This window comes from Diabrotica virgifera, chromosome 4 (assembly GCF_917563875.1).
Source record: "Diabrotica virgifera virgifera chromosome 4, PGI_DIABVI_V3a".
Taxonomy (NCBI): Eukaryota; Metazoa; Arthropoda; class Insecta; order Coleoptera; family Chrysomelidae; genus Diabrotica; species Diabrotica virgifera.
Genome location: NC_065446.1, coordinates 225,879,194 through 225,897,012, shown reverse-complemented (window position 1 = coordinate 225,897,012; position 17,819 = coordinate 225,879,194). Strand labels below are relative to the sequence as shown.

The following is a 17,819-nucleotide window of genomic DNA, read 5'->3' as shown; positions in this document are numbered from 1 at the left end:
TTTCTCTGTTATTTCAAGTTGAATACACCGATTTGAGCATGCAGCAAAAAACAAACTTTTCTTACCTACCTCTTTGTATTTTAACTAGATTTATGAAGGAACGAATCTGTTTTTTTTATAACCTAGAGAAATATTTTATAGTTTTTTTTGTTAAGCTTTCAAGGTATTCGCAAAAATCCGTCCGAAAAGGTGTCATTTCTCAATGAAAATGGGCAATTTTCAACCACGAATAACTCAGAAAGTATCGAGTTTTCAAAAAATAATTATAGAACAGTTTTAGCTTAAAATTAGGTTCTCTGGTCTCTTCCTTGGCTATTTTAACGAAAACATTTTTCACCCCCGACAAGGGGTGGCAACCACCCCCAAGATAAAAGCGCACATCGGCATAGGGTAAACTTTATATTTATCGGCGCACTATTATAATGTAAAAACTTTTTATTATTTTTTGTTCAATTTCTTGAAAATATGGCAATTACGTTATTCGGCGACCCATTATTCAATTATATCTGGATAAAAATTTTCAATGAGGTAAAAAATTTCGTATTATATATTTTTTATTAACAAATTTTTAAAAATCCAAATGAATTATAAAATTTCAGGAAATGTTTCGAGATCAAATTGGACTATCATCAGTGAAACCTGCGAGTATTTCCAGGATTAAAATGAATACAAAAGGGTACAATTTAAATATTTACATCCTGACAGTAGTTGAAATAAGTCAATTGGTTCAAACAAAGGTTATAAATAATCTAAACACACATACACTTTGTGTACATACATTTTTATTTAACAAAACCTTTAAATAATGTACATGGCAATATTACTAAATTGTAAAATTTTGATGACATGGGGTCGAATTTATATACTATTTTTATACTTATATACTATAATCAATATTTTACAATTTAATAACGTTTACCGTGTACTTTAAAGGATTTAATAACCAAAAATGTGGCTAGTTTCAACTATGTATTAAAGTCCATCTGAATAAAGGAGGCTGTTGTACCCTGCTTGGCGACAGGACTACATGGGAAAAGTTAGAGTAGAACTCTAAAAAATATACATACAGTGGAACCCCGATATAGTCCTGTCGCCAGTAGGGGTACAACGGCCTCCTTAATTCAGATGGACTTACCCAAGTTTTCTTTATGTATTTTGACCCGTAGAACACGAATTTTTTGGGTAACAGTCGATCCGGATGTCGATAAGATTGTTATAAACAAAGAACTTGAGGAATCACATAACAGCGATTTTTCGCAAAACAAAACATGTTTTTGTATTCTTTGGGTCATTCTAAGCAAAAAATTATTTTACAAGTTTTTTGGTAGGATGCATAGTTTTCGGCATAAACGGGGTTGAACTTTCAAAAAATCGAAAAATTGCAATTTTTGAACCCGAATAACTTTTGATTGAAAAATAAAATAGCAATTCTGCTTACCGCGTTTGAAAGTTCAAGTAAAATTCTATCGGTTTTGATTATTTTCATTGCTAGAAATTAATTTTTTATTGTTAAACAAAGCTATCAACACCTAGTGATTGAATGATGTTTTCAATGCATTTCTAATTTGAAATCGAACGAGTAGGCGCGCATACAGAATTTCTACGTACATTACGTCCATTAAAACGAATGCATTGGGGCCGGGAAACACTATGTGTTTATACCTTTATTTAACAAATAAAAAATTATTTTTTAGCAATGCAAACAATCAAAACCGATAGAATTTGACTTGAACTTTCAAATGCAGTAATCAGAATTGCTATTTTATTTTTTAATCAAGTTATTCCGGTTCAAAAATTGCACTTTTTCGATTTTTTGAAAGTTTAACCGCGTTTATCTCGAAAACTACGCGTCCTACGAAAAAACTTGTAAGACCATTTTTTGCTAAGAATCACCCAAAAAATACAAAAAAAATTTTGTTTTGCGAAAAACCGCTGCTATGTAATTCCTCAAGTTCTTCGTTTATTAACAATCTTATCGACATCCGGATCAACTGTTACCCAAAAAATTCGTGTTCTACGGGTCAAAATAGACAAAAAAACTTGGGTAAGTCCATCTGAATTAAGGAGGCCGTTGTACCCCCCCTGGCGACAGGACTAATAAGTCGGCCTCCAATAACCCGGAAGTCCGGCTAAACCGGATCGATTTTCATCAGATAAAATAAAAATGTTTTCACTTTGACAGAGTTTTTTTACCAAGAAATAAACAATAATGTATAACTGTACGTAATTTAGATGTACTGGACATAAGTATTTCATTTTTTTGGCAATTATAATTAAGTTTATCTGTAAGAGTACCGTATTTTATTAATTTTTACCATATTCTCCGGTTAACCCGGATTTTCCATAACCCGGATCGGCTGCGGTCCCGATTAATCCGACTTATCGAGGTTCCACTGAACCATCATACATTAGAAGTTTTTTACTTCATTGTATGTTTGTTTAAACCATAATTTACAGACAACTAATATTTCTTTTGTATTAAATCCAAATTTTCTCACACTAAGTAATTTATTTTTTAGGGTGAAGAAAGGTCAAAATCTATTTAAATCCATGAAATATTAAACTCACAAATACCTGTCTTAGTAATTAAACAATTATAGTATGATTTAAGACATTAAAAAGGCAAAACTGTACAAATACTTTGTATTTATTTTAAATGTCAATTACATTATAAAAAAAATTAAGAACGTCTGTTGAATGTGTTTGTAGCTGGTTGCGTTAACTGCAATCCACTGATGTTGTTGAAATCGAGCATTTTCAACATTTCTTTGGTCTCTGGATCAACCTCAATGATATCATGTTCAAGAGCAGAGACTTCTGGTACGTAGTTATCACGTCTTTCACGTTCTTCTTCTTGCAATTTGATGGAGATTCCACGCACCTGCAAATAAAAATGAATTGTTTAAAATTTAATCAAACTTTCTCCTTATTCTATTATTTTAGGATCTAACAAAAAACAAATTAATTAAAGAACATTCCACCTATTTTAACCCACACATACAAGGGATTAGCCAAAGTTTCATATAATACTGTATGTATGAGCAATATCCACATTCCAATTTCTTTAAATGAGAACATCTCTGTTCTTCTAGATTCTAGAAGGCTTGTCTTAAAAAAATTTGATATCCTACCTAATAGTGCAAAAGTGAACAAAGCCTGCTATGAACCTCCATGGAACTTAACCTTTAACTACATGCGCTGGCGTACTTTGTAAGCCAGATATAAGAATTCTACTGGAAATATATTTAAAATTTTAATTTTTGACCTTGCTTATTTTTCTAACCTATCACTGGAATGTGCTTTACAATATGGTTTTAGTTTCGTTATAATCGGCGTTCTGGAAAGATCGTAATTTACATTTTATTATTTGTTGTTTCCGGTGGTGGACAATATACCCCAGGATTATATTACTATAAGTCGTAATATAAGTACTTACATATTTTATTTGTTTTTTAGTCATTATGGCAAAAAATATATTTTTCTTTATAAACAATACTTTTTCTCCTGTAAAAAATCACATTTAAAAAATTTTTTTATTAGTAATTTTATTTATCATGGAATCCAGTTATTCCATGATTCCAGTTATAAATCCCAATTGGCTTACTCAAAAGGAACTCCAAGTATTCACTGATGCCGAATAAGGTTTATAACAAACAACTAAGTGTATTTTTCCAAAAAAAAATTAAACAAATCCGCTGCTTTTAAGTGTATTTTCTTGTGGCGTACAAAGTATGCCACGTGTGTAGTTGTTATAACTTGATGCGCGGGTAGTTAAAGGTTAATATTGGTGCTTAGCAGTGTTGCTATTTCCTTATAATACGTAAGGAACATGCATAAACCGCGCAGGAGAGAAGAGGAAGGGGGATTTTGCTTATTACTACAATATAGGAGAGGAGGGTGAGGACATATCTGATGTCAATTGATGTACAGTAGAACCCCGATTATCCGGGTGCGGGTTATCCGTGCTGCTATTACTCAAATTGCATTTTAAGGTTTTATCAAGATAGCCTAATCGTAAATCACTTGATGGAAACTCTATATGCCGAAAGAGAGACTCATAATGAAAGATTTATGATTTTTGTTATCTTTTTATGGTAGGTATGTATTATGCATAAGAAGATATACATGTTCGAATTATCTGTGCTTATCAATTATCTGTGCTACCTCCAGTCCCAAGGAGCACGGGTAATCAGGGGTCTACTGTACTTCAATTTGTCATTATTTTCTGAATAAATACAATTTTTTACTAGCTTCTACCAGAAGGCACCATTAATAATTGATAAGTACCCAGTAGAAGCCATCTAGAATTTTATAAACACTTCTCTAATGACAGATAGATTTCCTACACTTTTGAAAGTGAGTACAATTGTTCCTATTCAGAAGATTTTGAATACAAATAAAGCTAGTGAATTTAGGCCCATTAACACATTACCCCCAATTGAAAAAATATTGAGAGATAGCAATTTATGCCAAACTACTAGAACACGTGGGAAAAAAATTCAATTTTAATAAATAATCAGTCTGGTTTTTGACAGAAACATTCATGTGAGTCAGCTTTACAATTGACTCTCTGTAAACTTAAAAACGATATTGATAAAAACCAATACATAGGTGTTTTTCGCCAAATACTCCTAACAAAACTACAAAATTATGGGTTTGTAGGTAAAGTACACAAAAATGGCTAAGTGATTATCTTAGTGATAGGAAGCAGATAGTACGTTTTGATGGGGCATTATCCTCTGAACATTATATCAATGTTGGGGTACCACAAGGCAGCGTATTGGGGCCTCTCTTATTTATATTGTATCTAAATGACATAGACCTATATGTAGAAAGTGATTTTATTAATCTTTTTGCGGATGATACTTTTGTAGCTTGTAGTGATACTAACCTTGAAGTAGCAATTCAAAAAATGAATAATACATTAAAAAAATGGCTAAATACTTGGCATCAAATAAATTAAAATTAAATATTTCCAAAACTAAAGCAATGATCTTTACAACAAAACACAAATATAGCCAATTAAATACTGATAACATTCTGCTACAAGTAAAAAATGAAAAGATTGGTATTGTAAGATGTGTTAAATATTTGGGGTTTCAAATTGATAGTTGTTTGAATTTTGATCATCATTTTGATTATATTGTCCGGAAAATAACGAAAAAACTATATTTTTTTAGCCGAATATCACAAAATATATCGACTCAAGCTAAAATTACAGTTTTTAATTCAATTATTCAGCCACATTTTGAGTACTGCGCAACTATATTGTATATGTTTAATTTAAATAAAATCAATCAACTACAAAAACTACAAAATCGTGACATGAGAATTATAATGAAAACAAATCGACTTACACCTGTATCATATTATGCTACAGGTTTTAAGTTGGTTCACAATTGAAGAGAAACTGTATTATTATACAATGATTTTGGTTTATAAAATACTTAATAATGTAGCTCCAGATTACTTTAAACAGTTTATAGTGTACAATAAAAATGTGCATGATTATTCTACAAGAAATATGGGGAATATTTACATAGCAAAAACAAATTATAGAATGACGATGAACTCATTATAGGTCTGGATCCTGCGTATGAAAAAAAAGTTGATTAATAGCAAGCTGAAAATTTGTTAATAGCTTAAGGGTGTCTAGTCGGATAAACTGTGATATATGGGAACACTGGAACAGGGGCAGTTTTAATTGTGGAACAGGTTAAAAATTTGGAAAGGTCACACCATGAAAACGGTACATTTAATTTGTCTGACAGAACAGACTTAAACTCTCCGAACAGAGATTAAACTCTCATGCAAAAATCAGACTGCTATTTATCACCTGTCATAATTCCTGTCATTTGACATATTTCACATGTTCCACTCATTAAAACGCCCATTTGGTGATAAATAGCAGTCTGATTTTTGCATGAGAGTTTAATCTCTGTTCGAAGAGTTTAAGTCTGTTCTGTCGGACAAAATAAATGTGCCGTTTTCGTGGTGTGACCGTTCCAAATTTTTAACCTGTTCCACAATTAAAACTGCCCCTGTTCAAGTGTTTCCATATATCAAAGTTTATCCGACTAGACACCCTTAAGCTATTAACAAATTTTCAGCTTGCTATTAATCAACTTTTTTTTTCATACGCAGGATCCAGACCTATTAGTATTCAGGGGTTTTAATGAGTTTAACGCTCTACCGGCTGAATTAAAGAATATGATGTCACTAAAATCTTTTAAAACCAAACTTAAGCTGTATGTTAGAAACAAGTGATGTAATACTTTATTACGTTAATTTTATGGGTGGGTATTGTATGTTATTATATGTTGTAAAATTTATTTAAAGTTTGTTTCAATTTCATTTGATGTTGCTTAGTAATATCTATTCTCTACATTGATTGTATATTAGGGTAACCTATTTAAATGAATAAATATCTATCTATCTATCTGTCTATCTATCTATCTATGTTGAAGAAACATAGAATACATATTAACCCTTTCAATTTATTAACATATATTGTATGTTTCAAATATAAAGAGAAATCTTTTAAAAGAATTATGAACTTTATGGATTGTGCAAATTTTTAATTTATATAAAATACAAGTGAATTATTTGTTTTTTCGATATCGAAAGTGAAGATCTATTACTTATCTACGTCTATTATTTATAATAAATAAATAAATTACAATATGGCACTGGTGGTCTGAAGGTTCTGACTCTTACCAAAAACATTTCTAATAATTAAGCACAATTATAAGAAACAAATAATAATTTGTGTTTTATATAGATTAAAAAATTGCAGAATTAATCAAATGTACTTTCTAAAAACTTTCTGTCTTTGTATTTGAAACATACAACATATTGATGGCGGAAAGGCAGGACCTCGTAACTCAAAAATTTGTATAAAATGAGTTACTTCAGTTTTCGCTTTAGAATAAGTGTATCGGCACCTATTAAACAGAAGTTACAGCTGGGAAAATTTCCGGAAGGCTTCCAGAAGGCTTTCTCAGCTGTAACCGCTGTTTAATAGGTGCTGATACACTTATTCTAAAGCGAAAACCAAAGTAACTCATTTTATACAAATTTTTCAGTTACTAGGTCCTGCCTTTCTGCCGTCGATATGGGAGCATCCATAAATTGGGTCATAAAAAATTTGGACTTGCAATACTACTACTAAAGCATACTTTTTATAATTGAAACATACAACATAACACTATAAGGACTTTGCAACACTACAAAGCACAATAAAATTAACCTCTTAATGCAGTTTTTTTGTAAAAGGCCAGCAAAAAAAATCAATTTTGTTAATGTAGAAAATACGATTCTAGTGCGCAGGTCAAACTTACGCTGGACGATCACAATTTTTGGCGGAACAATCGAAAGCAATGAATGATCATATTTTTGTTGGCCGGTACTTTGTTTACTGTGCATGAGCATGATCATTATATGACAGTTTTTCGTTCTGTTGGAACAAACCTATTATATGTATATTTTACTTAACATTATATTTTAGTAAAATATATATTGAAACATCAGTTAATTAGAATATGAATATGCAAATTTGTTGGTGAGCAGCTCACAAGGAAGAATTAGTCGTAAGTGATAAATAATTAAGTGTTAGCTTAAAATCCCATGTAAATGATAAATATGTTTGAATTATCCTAAATGTGCACAATTTGGCCAGTTTAGCATGCTTGAGTTAACTGGAGCATGCACGTTAAGGGGTTAAGGGTTATATGAGATTATTATGTTCATGTTGCACTATTAGGTAGGATGTGCTAAATTTACTATTTTTCTTCCAAAATCTCCTTAGCTATCTTATCATCCAGCTATTAGAACATTCAAGGTTTATATGGCCGATTCTGTATTGGCTTCACCAAGACCTAGATGAATCATGTTTATATCGCACATCCTGTTCTAAGTGTATTAACTCAAAAAATTTTATTTTTGTGTTTTTCTCACCAACAAAATGGATTATGCATCATGCTCCCTCAAAAAACTGTAATATCGCAACATTAAAAATATTTCAGTAGATAAAGCAAAACGACATGTCTCACCCTCAGTGCAAAACTGCTGTAAGTCAAAATTCACCTTAATGCTATTAGATTGCTGTACTGTAGTCTTGTCAGGCCTTTGTTGGAATATTGTTCTTCAGTTTGGAGCCCCCATTTTACTTCACACATTCACAGAATTGAGCAGGTGCAGAGAAAGTTCCTTAGGTACCTACCATATAAATCCAATATACCTCGTGTAAACGAGTTTTCATATGATTTTGCATTATTACAAGATACACTTTCACTGCCTACTTTGAAAGTGAGAGGAGGGATCAGGCAGATCTCAAAATATTTTTTAGACTCATTAATAGCATGATTGACTGTGCTTCACTGATTTCCACAATGTTGTTAGCAGTTGAAATTAGAAACACCAGATCAGTTAACATATTTCATCAGCCATTTAGGGGAACCAATGTTGGCCTTAATTCTTATATACCTAGAGTGTCACGAATGGCTAACTGTTATGCTGATAGTTTGGATTTTTTTAATGAAAGTTTTAGTATTGTGAGCCTTTTAAAGCAAATTGTGATATAATTTTTTCAATTTAATGGTGTAGCAATATTGTAATAATGTGCAATAGGGAACTTGCATAAATTTTTAAATCCGAAAAAAATGATATAAATCACAACACAACATAATTTAAAACATGTATCAAAGATAAAAAAGTTTTGTTTGTCTTTCGTTTGGCCCCTAAAGACGATTAAAAATTCAAATTAAAACAGGTGGTCCAAAACGCTTCGTGACGTCACTTGGTTTTACATTTACATTTTTCCAATAAAGTAAACAGAATTTTAAATTAGATGTTATAAACGTCAGTAGAAAATACATTTATGTGACGTTACAAGTGTTTTTTATCATTTGAACTATTCGTAGAAAAATTCGTACTTTTACAGAATGGTTTTATTTTCAATAGTAAACCTTCGTTCCTTTCCTTCAAAAACAGTATAAAACTACAATTTTAACAAACTGTTATATATTATTACAATGACATACGATAAATGTCATTAGAATATAAATATTTTTGACTTATTCCACGACGATGAGCTTGCCAAATACCCAAGTAGGTGGAGGCCAATAAACTAAAGAAGGAGAAGAAGAATATACCTAAATATAAGGTTGTGTCTAGGTATACGTTACCGTGTACGCAAATAAAAAAAGTTAGTGTCAGTGATTTCTTATTTTTTATTTGTTTAGTGTTTGTTTTTAAATTAACCACGGAGTGTGGACAATTATTTAGTTCTTTTAATGCGTTTAAGAACATTTTAAAACAATACGAAAAAGATAAGAGACTATAAATTAATATATATATTTTTAGTTATAAATGAAATAGTATGTATTACCGTAAAATATTAAAATAAAAAGAAGACCTAAAGCTTTCACAATAATAATTAACTTGTTCTGAAGCTATTATCCTTGTGGCATTTTTGTAATCAACTATTCTAAATGGGAACTAAGCCACAATTTAACCAAAAAATGATTTTATTAACTTTGGACGTCTAAATCGGACGTCGTTGTCAAAATACAAAATATTATTAAATTAAACAAAAATGGTGTTGCTTAGTAAAATTTTTTTCTAATAATTTATTTAATCTGACTAATTTTTGTATTTTGACAATGACATCCGATTTGGACGTCGAAACGTTAAAAAAATCATTTTTTTAGTTAAATTGTGGCTTATTTCCCATTTAGAATAGTTGATTATAATAATTAACTTACATATAAAAATTATTTTAGCAATATTTTGTACGTGTCATATCAACTAAATACATATATTTATTTTGCTAACCTAAATATATACTTTTATATATACATTGATTTATTACAATTAAGTTTGAAACATCTAAATAGTTCTGCTTCCCTTCCCTTAACAAGTATTTTTCTATCAAACAAACAAACATATCAAAATAGCATGTACCAAAATATACAGTCACTGCGCACGTTAAATAATGAAGTCACTGGCTTGATCAAGTTTAATTCGCGTGTACAGTGGAACCTCGATAACTCGGATTAATCGGGACCGCGACCGATCCGGGTTATCGAAAATCCGAGATAGCCAGAGAATATGGTAAAAATTAATAAAATACGGTATACTTACAGATAAACTCCGTTGGAATTGAAATAACATGAAATATATTTATAAATATGCACAGTACCTACTCATTAAAATTACTAAAAAAAACACCAAACCCAAACGTAAGCAAATGGAAGCGAACAATACAAGACACACAATACTAAAGACCATTGTTTATAAAAGAATTTTTTAAATAGTCTTTCCTAAACAATGCTGACAGTTTGAAATAAAAAGGAATAGATACTACAGACAGGTGGCTGTTGGTTCTGCAGCGTGTGCTATGAGTCATTTTTAATATCCTATAAATATTGTAGTTCAAATTACACACATAGGTACACATTATCTCTCAAATATTATATTACATACATTTTTATTGTTGAAAGGTTTGTCTGATAATTAACTATTTTGACTGGAAATAAGCCACAATTAAATTGAAAAATACAAAATATTGAAAATCAAAATGTTTATCTGATGAAAATCGGTCCGGGTTATCGGGGGCCGACTTATCGGGATTCCACTGTACCTAACTTTTTTTATTTGCGTACACATTAGAGTGTACCTAGACACAGTGAAATATATCCATAATAATAACTAATGTAAAACTATGTGACGTCACGGGTCGTATGAACTATTTTATACCGCAGAAGACTTTAAATATGTATTTCTAAGTTATTACGAGTTTTTGAAGCGTGAAATTTTGGAAATCTCATTTTTAAACAAAACTGAACATTATTATGTAACAAAAAAAAATGTGCAAGTTCCCTATTAGTGATTTTGTAACTGTCAGTTTCATATATCAATGTTGTATTGTTTTATTATTTTAACTTTATTTTTCTAAGCACTTTTTAGACTGTATGTAGACTGTTTTTATGTTAGGATTTTATTACTTGACTAATTCTATTGAGGTTTTTAAACTGTAAATTGTACTAAAAGTAGGCAAGGCCTGTTAATAAATAAATAAAAAAATAATAAATAAATAAAAATAAGTAAGTTTCGAGATAACAGCGCTTTTGTTTACTTTCGTGCTATTATATTGGTGTGACAGTTGTGATATTTGGCCGGTTGAGCATTTGAAAGTTACTTAAGTTTTACACGGGATAGATATGCATGTTTACAAGCGAATGCCATGATTCATTTTCATAAAATTTTTGACTTACAACAGTTTTGCACTGAGGGTGTGATGTGATATGTGTTCAAAAACAAAGTTCATGGTCCAATAGAAACAGTATCATTCAAACTGGTGACAAGATGCGTGAGTTTCTTGGTGAAAAATGTATTCATTCAAATAGCGACCATGTAACACCAATGTATTTGAACCTTTCTATCACAAAAACTGTCCTAAATCAAGTTTTTTAGAGGAAAACTGTATTATTTCGAATTAAAATGTCGTTTTCTAGTTATTTTCTTTTAACAAATATTTTTCCTATGTTGTTCTAGCCTAGTTGTAACAGGTAAAATATTGATAAAAAATTAAATGTACACTAAGATAAAAAATATATTAGGAATCCAATATGTTCTTTCTCTTCTATAAAATGTTAATATAATTTTGATTTAGAATAGGATCTGTGATACATTAGCTGTATTCACACTGCACTCCCGAACTTACCCAGAGAGAGAATGCTTGTGCATTAAAAAATTGGATGTTCAATAAGGTCGAATTTTCCCCCTAAACAATTAATGCACAGGCGATCTTCCTCTGGGTAAGTTCAGGATAAGTTCGGGGCATGCAGTGTGAATACAGCTAATAATGTGATCCACACTATCTGCAAATGTAGCACCTTAGAGCATACATTGGTATTCCATTTCAAAGATATTACAAATAGAAGCAGCAATAAACTAATATCTTCTCTCCCATGGCACTACAGACCATATTGGACCCTGGCCTCCCCCAACAAACAGTATTCTACTTTTATTTTCCAAAATATAAGAGTTAAAGATTCAATGTTTACTCAATCAAAACTTGAAACTGGATTTGGTTCATGGTTCAGACTTTTGACAAACGTCTTCACTCTCTGGTACTTGGTCATACCTTCCTACCCACTGACAGGGATAATTAGAATAAGAAAATAAGAAGTGCTGACAAAATCAGACAAAAAATATGCCTTATTTACAAGAATCACATGAATATAAAAGTTAAGGACTAAAGCAAAATATAACACAGGTGTTTCTTATGGGTTGTATTAAAAATATTTGTTATTGTTGAATACATAACTAACACTAACCTAACTTTAATTGCATTATACTGCTATTCTACTTAATCAAATCTCTGAAGTTCCATTAAAACTGAAATATACCGCTAGAAACTTACTTGTGAGTGCCTGAGACGTTTCATCAAATGTGTGACAAATCCGGCAATTTTGTTGCGTAGAGGTTTTGTTGGAATAATTGCGATTTCTTCGCAGATACGCTTGTTTGTGTGGAAATCTAAAGTTAAACGTGTGTAGTACTTTTCAATGATGACTTTGGAGGCTTTCTTCACAGTCTTGGTACGTACGCGACCCATGTTTTCTACAAAATACGTTTGGAGTTTATAATTACTACGCACTTTATATTCTATCGTTCAAACATAAATAAGACGGTAATTTTTATAATATACTTCAAAAATATTCGAAAACTTACCAAAAGCGAAAAACTTGGTTCAGAAAAACGTGGTCAAAGAAGCAAAATTCTTTCAAAGAGAACGGAAGGTGGCGCTACTGACAGTTGACATCTGTCATGTGTCATAAATTATAATCAGTTTTGCCAACATAACAGTAATAGTTACATCTTACATCTTATTAGGGAGTTTTTGTTGCTACGTAACGTACGCATCTCCGTATACGTAAAGCAACTAACGTGTCGTAGAGGATGAATGTTAAAATAGGTAGTTTTTGTAACTGCCTTAACGTAACGTAAAGCAAATCGTAAAGTCATTTTTAAATTCCGTTGACATTAAAAAAAATAAAACAATGTTCACACAATATACAATTAATATACAAATGTAAAAAAAGATAAATGAATGATGAAATTGTATGGTTTTAATTGCTTCTATTTAAATATAAAAATATTATTTTTCCTTAGGTTAAAATTTTTTATTTTTGTTTATACCTACTTTTTAGTTGTAAATTATTGTATACCTACATCAGAATTCCAGTAGGTATAATGTAAATAGTGTGGTAATATTTATTTGAAAATTTTACTGAAACTAGGTCATTTGTTTATCTAGTTATTAATTGTGGTGATCACTGTATTTCTTAAATTAATACAAGATTTGTTTGTTTTGCTTTATTAATAGACAACTTAAAAACAATAAAATTTTAAATCTATTATGAAGTTCCAATTTCCAATTACAAACACAATAATTTTACTCAAATAGACTAAACCAATAACCAATATAACCTTAAAATGTTTAGAAACGAGTAGTACACTGATGAAATGTTCATTTGGTAGGTAATCGGGCAAGATCCTGTGTGCATTCGGTGACTTTCGGCTCGATAGGGATGCGTATGAACCTAACGCCTAACGTACCAGCCCGTAACCTTAGGTAATACGTAGCGCGATACGGGAGTTCAACCATTAATGCGCAAGCGTATATGTCAAAAAGATGCGTTACGTTTACGTATTTGTGTGCACAAAAACTCCCTAATACTTCTGTTTAATTATTTGGCAGTGGATAGGTAGCCGGTACCGGTGACTTCCTCCGTAGCCGGTAGTTGGCTTTTATTAGTTAAGCAATTAACGGCCGGTTTCACAATCTGTGGTTAACCCTAGCGGTCAACTAACCTTTACCCACAGTCTAACTGACAGTTGCTGTTTCACAACCACAGATTCAATCATGGTTAGTTGACCGTAAGTTTTGTTTTATTTTTCTTATGTTGGTAGGAAATTATGGACAATGATCACCAGAAATAACATTTTTATGGAAGAATTATCAAATCAGCTGATCAGTCAGATGAGTTTCCATTGATTTTTATTAGGATAAATTCAATAAATTGTTATATTTCTTTATGACTATTAATTTGTTGTATATATTTTTTAAGGATGTTATATTTAGTTGTGGAGTTTATTTTGCAGATTAAGGAAAAATAAATGTGTGTATATGTGTGGTTAGGATATTCAGTCAGACTTGTGGTTCATTTGCATAAGCATAATCATATTTTTGATGTTGATTCTTGCTACCTTGCTTGCTTTAAAAATTCATATATTTTAACATACCTCCTATGGGATTAATAAAATTTGATACATGATGGTTGCATCTTAGATTTTGGACCATAAAAATTACTATGCAAAACTTTTTTGAAGTATCTTTTTTTCGTAAAATTAATATTAAAAATGCTTCCCATACGTGGCCAACTAAAGTACACACACTGTATTGTATATTACATGCACATTATACATTTTAAGTTTTGTTTAAGAATAATATTTGTTTTAAGGTCTTTCGCCAATATTGTTAAAATTAAATTGTTAATATAAAAACATGTAGCAAGCAAGAGACTATAGTATGTATTAATAATTACCCCAGGAAGCAAATCATTTAAAAATCGAACAATTATTGGCCGCTGAAATGCTAAACGCATTTAAGTACATTCATATAAATTCATATCTGTAAATAATAATTTACGTGTATACACTCTGTCCTGTCAATAAAACGAAATTAGGTTAGGATAACCTCTGGTTAAGAGCTTAACCATCACTCCAAGCTCTGGTTAAAAATTCTGTCGGTTAACCACAACTTCGCCATTGACCTGATATTGTGAAACACATATTTCGGGGTAACTTCTGGTTATCTCTTAACCACAAGTTAACTTCGACTTGTGAAACCGGCCGTAAGTGGGCGGAACTACCGGTCAATGAGTTGGTTGCCGGTACTGGCACAGATTAAACCAAAACCATTAAGCCCCGGTGCAAATTGATCCTAAGCCAGACACAACCTGCGTCGGCGGACTGCGTAGACCGTTCTGCCATAGCCACCTTTACTTTACAAGCCATGAAGAGAAAAAGGCAACGTCGCAATTGATGACGTCCGTAGTCCGACTTTCGGACTACCGCTTTCGAAACTACGATTTTAAAGTACAAATTCTGGTAAAATTTATAGTATTTTTGAGTCGAATAAGAAAATATTATTAATTAGAAGTTTGTACAAAATAATATTAAAAGTAATTCCTTGTAAGTAACGTTTATTATACAAAAAAAAAGCAATAACAAGAATATAAACGGGATTCATTTTTTTCGAATCCTAAGAAAACTAATAAGTATTTTTGAAAAATTTAAACGCAGAATGAAAGATTACGTTCGGACCGAGGGCCGAAAGTCCTTGAAAACTTCTATGTTTATTTTAATAAGTTACAGGGGTGAAAAATTAAGAAAATTTAATGTGATTTTAAGTTTCAAATATGTCATTAAAAAAACATTTTATTCATTCTAAGGGACTTTCTACTCTCGGCAATAAAGTAATCTTTCATTCTGCGTTTAAATTTTTCAAAAATACGTATTAGTTTTCTCAGGATTCGAAAAAAATGATTACATTTAAAATACAGGCGTCAAAATTTTACATTTTGTTCCTTTCCACTTAAAGTTTGTCGCACTTATTTAGAAACACCCTGAATTGATAAAGAACAAATCTAGTTGTTAAACATAAGCGAATTAATCAAAAAAACAGAATGTTAAGAAAACCGGAGTCTATAGTTGGGTTTTAATTTCAGTATTTTATAAATGCCCGGTACACCATAAAAATTTAACTGGTTAGCAACAATATTATTACAGCGGTATTGTAAAAGAATTAGGCTATAACATATTAAAAAATCACTTAAATCTGCCAACAGATTTAGGAAATATAAGACATTAAAAATGACAACATTTTTAAGTGGACGGATTTCTATATGCACGCAAGTTTACATAAAAATATATTATATTGAACTAAAATCATCTTAATAACACACCTTTAAATGTTCTTTATAATTTAGAGCACGAAATATTGTAAAATATTTCAGTTTCTCTGTAAATACAGTGAAAATTATTTAAAAACAAATGAGAACTGTCAGAATTAATCGGTATACCAATAGATGTTGCCAAATTTCAACTTCATGGCTTGTTAAGTAAAGGTGGCTATGGTTCTGCGCATCCTACTATCAGTCAGGGTTGTTAACTCTACGGATTTTTCCGTAGATCTACGGATTTTCGAAATTATTTCGGATTTTCAGATATCGACCACATTTCTACGGATTTTTCAGCTGCAGCCATAAGAAGCTAAAATGAGGTTTTTTTTACTCTTAAGGTGTCATTCTTCTTCTTTTTTGGTCTGTCAAATGCCATTCTTCTTCTTTTTTTGGCCTATCAAGTGTCATTCTTCTTCTTTTTGGTCTGTCAAGTGTCATTCTTCTTCTTTTTTGGCCTATCAAGTGTCATTCTTCTTCTTTTTGGTCTGTCAAGTGTCATTCTTCTTCTTTTTTTGGTCTGTCAAATGTCATTCTTCTTCTTTTTTGTCTGTCAAGTGTCATTCTTCTTCTTTTTTTGGTCTGCCAAGTGTCATTTTCTGTCAGATTTCTGCACTACGGATTTCTACGGATTTTTGAAGCGCCATCTACGGAAATATTCAGTTGCGTTGTTAACAACCCTGCTATCAGTTCATGTTCATGCGTTCGCAGGTAGAGCTTGGGAAGGCCTGTCGTCAACGTACAGTTTTCTGGGTCATGGGACGGGTGAATCACCGCCAGATGTATATTTTTACGTGTTTTTATTTGCGAGATGGAAGTATCTGAAATTAATAAGCGGCGATATATTTTACACTATCTTTATGAATAACATTTTATTGCTCTGTTGCGCTGTATCAATCAGCACTACTCTACAAGTTTTCGTTTATTCGTTTTAATATTTTATTGCAATAGTAGGGAATATAATATATCTGATTAAGGTCCGGTCTTTTCACCTCCGAATAACTATTTATTGGGAAGTTTATCCGGCAGATTACATGTAAATCTGTCAAATAAACCTCTGAATAACTTTTATTCGGAGGTGAAAAGACCGGGCCTAAAACAGTGAATTTTTTACATGTTAATTATTTTTAATTTCTTGTGAAGTATCTAGTGTGGCTTTAGCCAATAAATCAAAGTTAGGCGTTTACAAGAGCATATTATTTAAAAAAATAAGGAGTACCATAATGTGTCATAATTATAATCTCCTTTATACAGATCAAAAAATTGTTTACTATGTATTTCTAAATCCACACAATCATTGGAAAATGATTCATGGTAAAAAATATCTATTAATGACACTGTTATCGACAAAGTCGATCAATTTTAAACTTGTGATCATATATTTATTAGACTTTTGTTTATCGTTAAAAATTAAAATGATGGTTGTGAATTGTATTTGTTGTGTTATTTAATATTTTAACAAGATATATAATCAGCAAAAATCTTATTTAAAACATGCGAACCGTTTTTGCAATCACAATCAATGCAGTGTTTAACGTATGCTTGTTATTATAAAGGTATGTAGAAATAAAATACTCAGTGTAAGATATCTTTTATGCACCTGCTTGTAAGTATAGGGACGTGTAAGATATTTTTAAAACGATACTAGTTACAAGTACGGAACTACTGATTTTAAGTTGCCTACTCAATTCAGTAAATACAAGGATCAGATACATCACTATTTTGTAATCAGTACCACTTAGAACCGGTATCAAAAGTAACCGTTACATGTCCGCACTGATTTTGCGA

The 17,819-nt window shown here is 31.1% G+C and overlaps 2 protein-coding genes across 4 annotated transcripts in view; one reads left to right on the top strand and one right to left on the bottom strand.

Annotated features, from left to right (window-relative positions):
• The window catches only part of LOC114329361 (uncharacterized), a 75,202-nt gene extending 72,431 nt beyond the window's left edge, over positions 1-2,771 (top strand). For 2 of the 3 annotated variants that reach the window (XM_028278426.2, XM_028278427.2), the window contains one exon: positions 2,520-2,771. Coding sequence is in view for 1 of the 3 variants with exons in the window: in XM_028278427.2 (XP_028134228.1) it covers positions 2,520-2,546 (27 nt within the window). In the remaining 2 variants the exon portion in view is untranslated. Of the gene's footprint in view, positions 1-599; positions 677-2,519 lie in introns of all 3 variants that reach the window. The other variant, XR_007697848.1, reaches the window with a different exon arrangement.
• Positions 2,630-12,895, bottom strand: LOC114329362 (40S ribosomal protein S17). Its single transcript, XM_028278429.1, has 3 exons — positions 12,739-12,895; positions 12,428-12,627; positions 2,630-2,881 (listed from the first exon to the last, which is right to left on the bottom strand). Exons 2-3 carry the CDS (start codon positions 12,620-12,622, stop codon positions 2,681-2,683), a joined length of 396 nt encoding a protein of 131 aa, XP_028134230.1. The 5' UTR covers positions 12,623-12,627; positions 12,739-12,895; the 3' UTR covers positions 2,630-2,680.
• Positions 12,896-17,819: the final 4,924 nt, after the last annotated feature.

What these genes read in the sequence shown, in the direction of transcription:
- LOC114329362 (XM_028278429.1), bottom strand. Translation starts at nt 12,622, where the DNA reads ATGGGTCGCGTACGTACCAAGACTGTGAAGAAAGCCTCCAAAGTCATC. An exon ending in AACGTCTCAGGCACTCACAA is followed by an intron (nt 2,882 to 12,427) that starts GTAAGTTTCTAG and finishes TTTTATTTGCAG; the next exon opens with GTGCGTGGAATCTCCATCAA.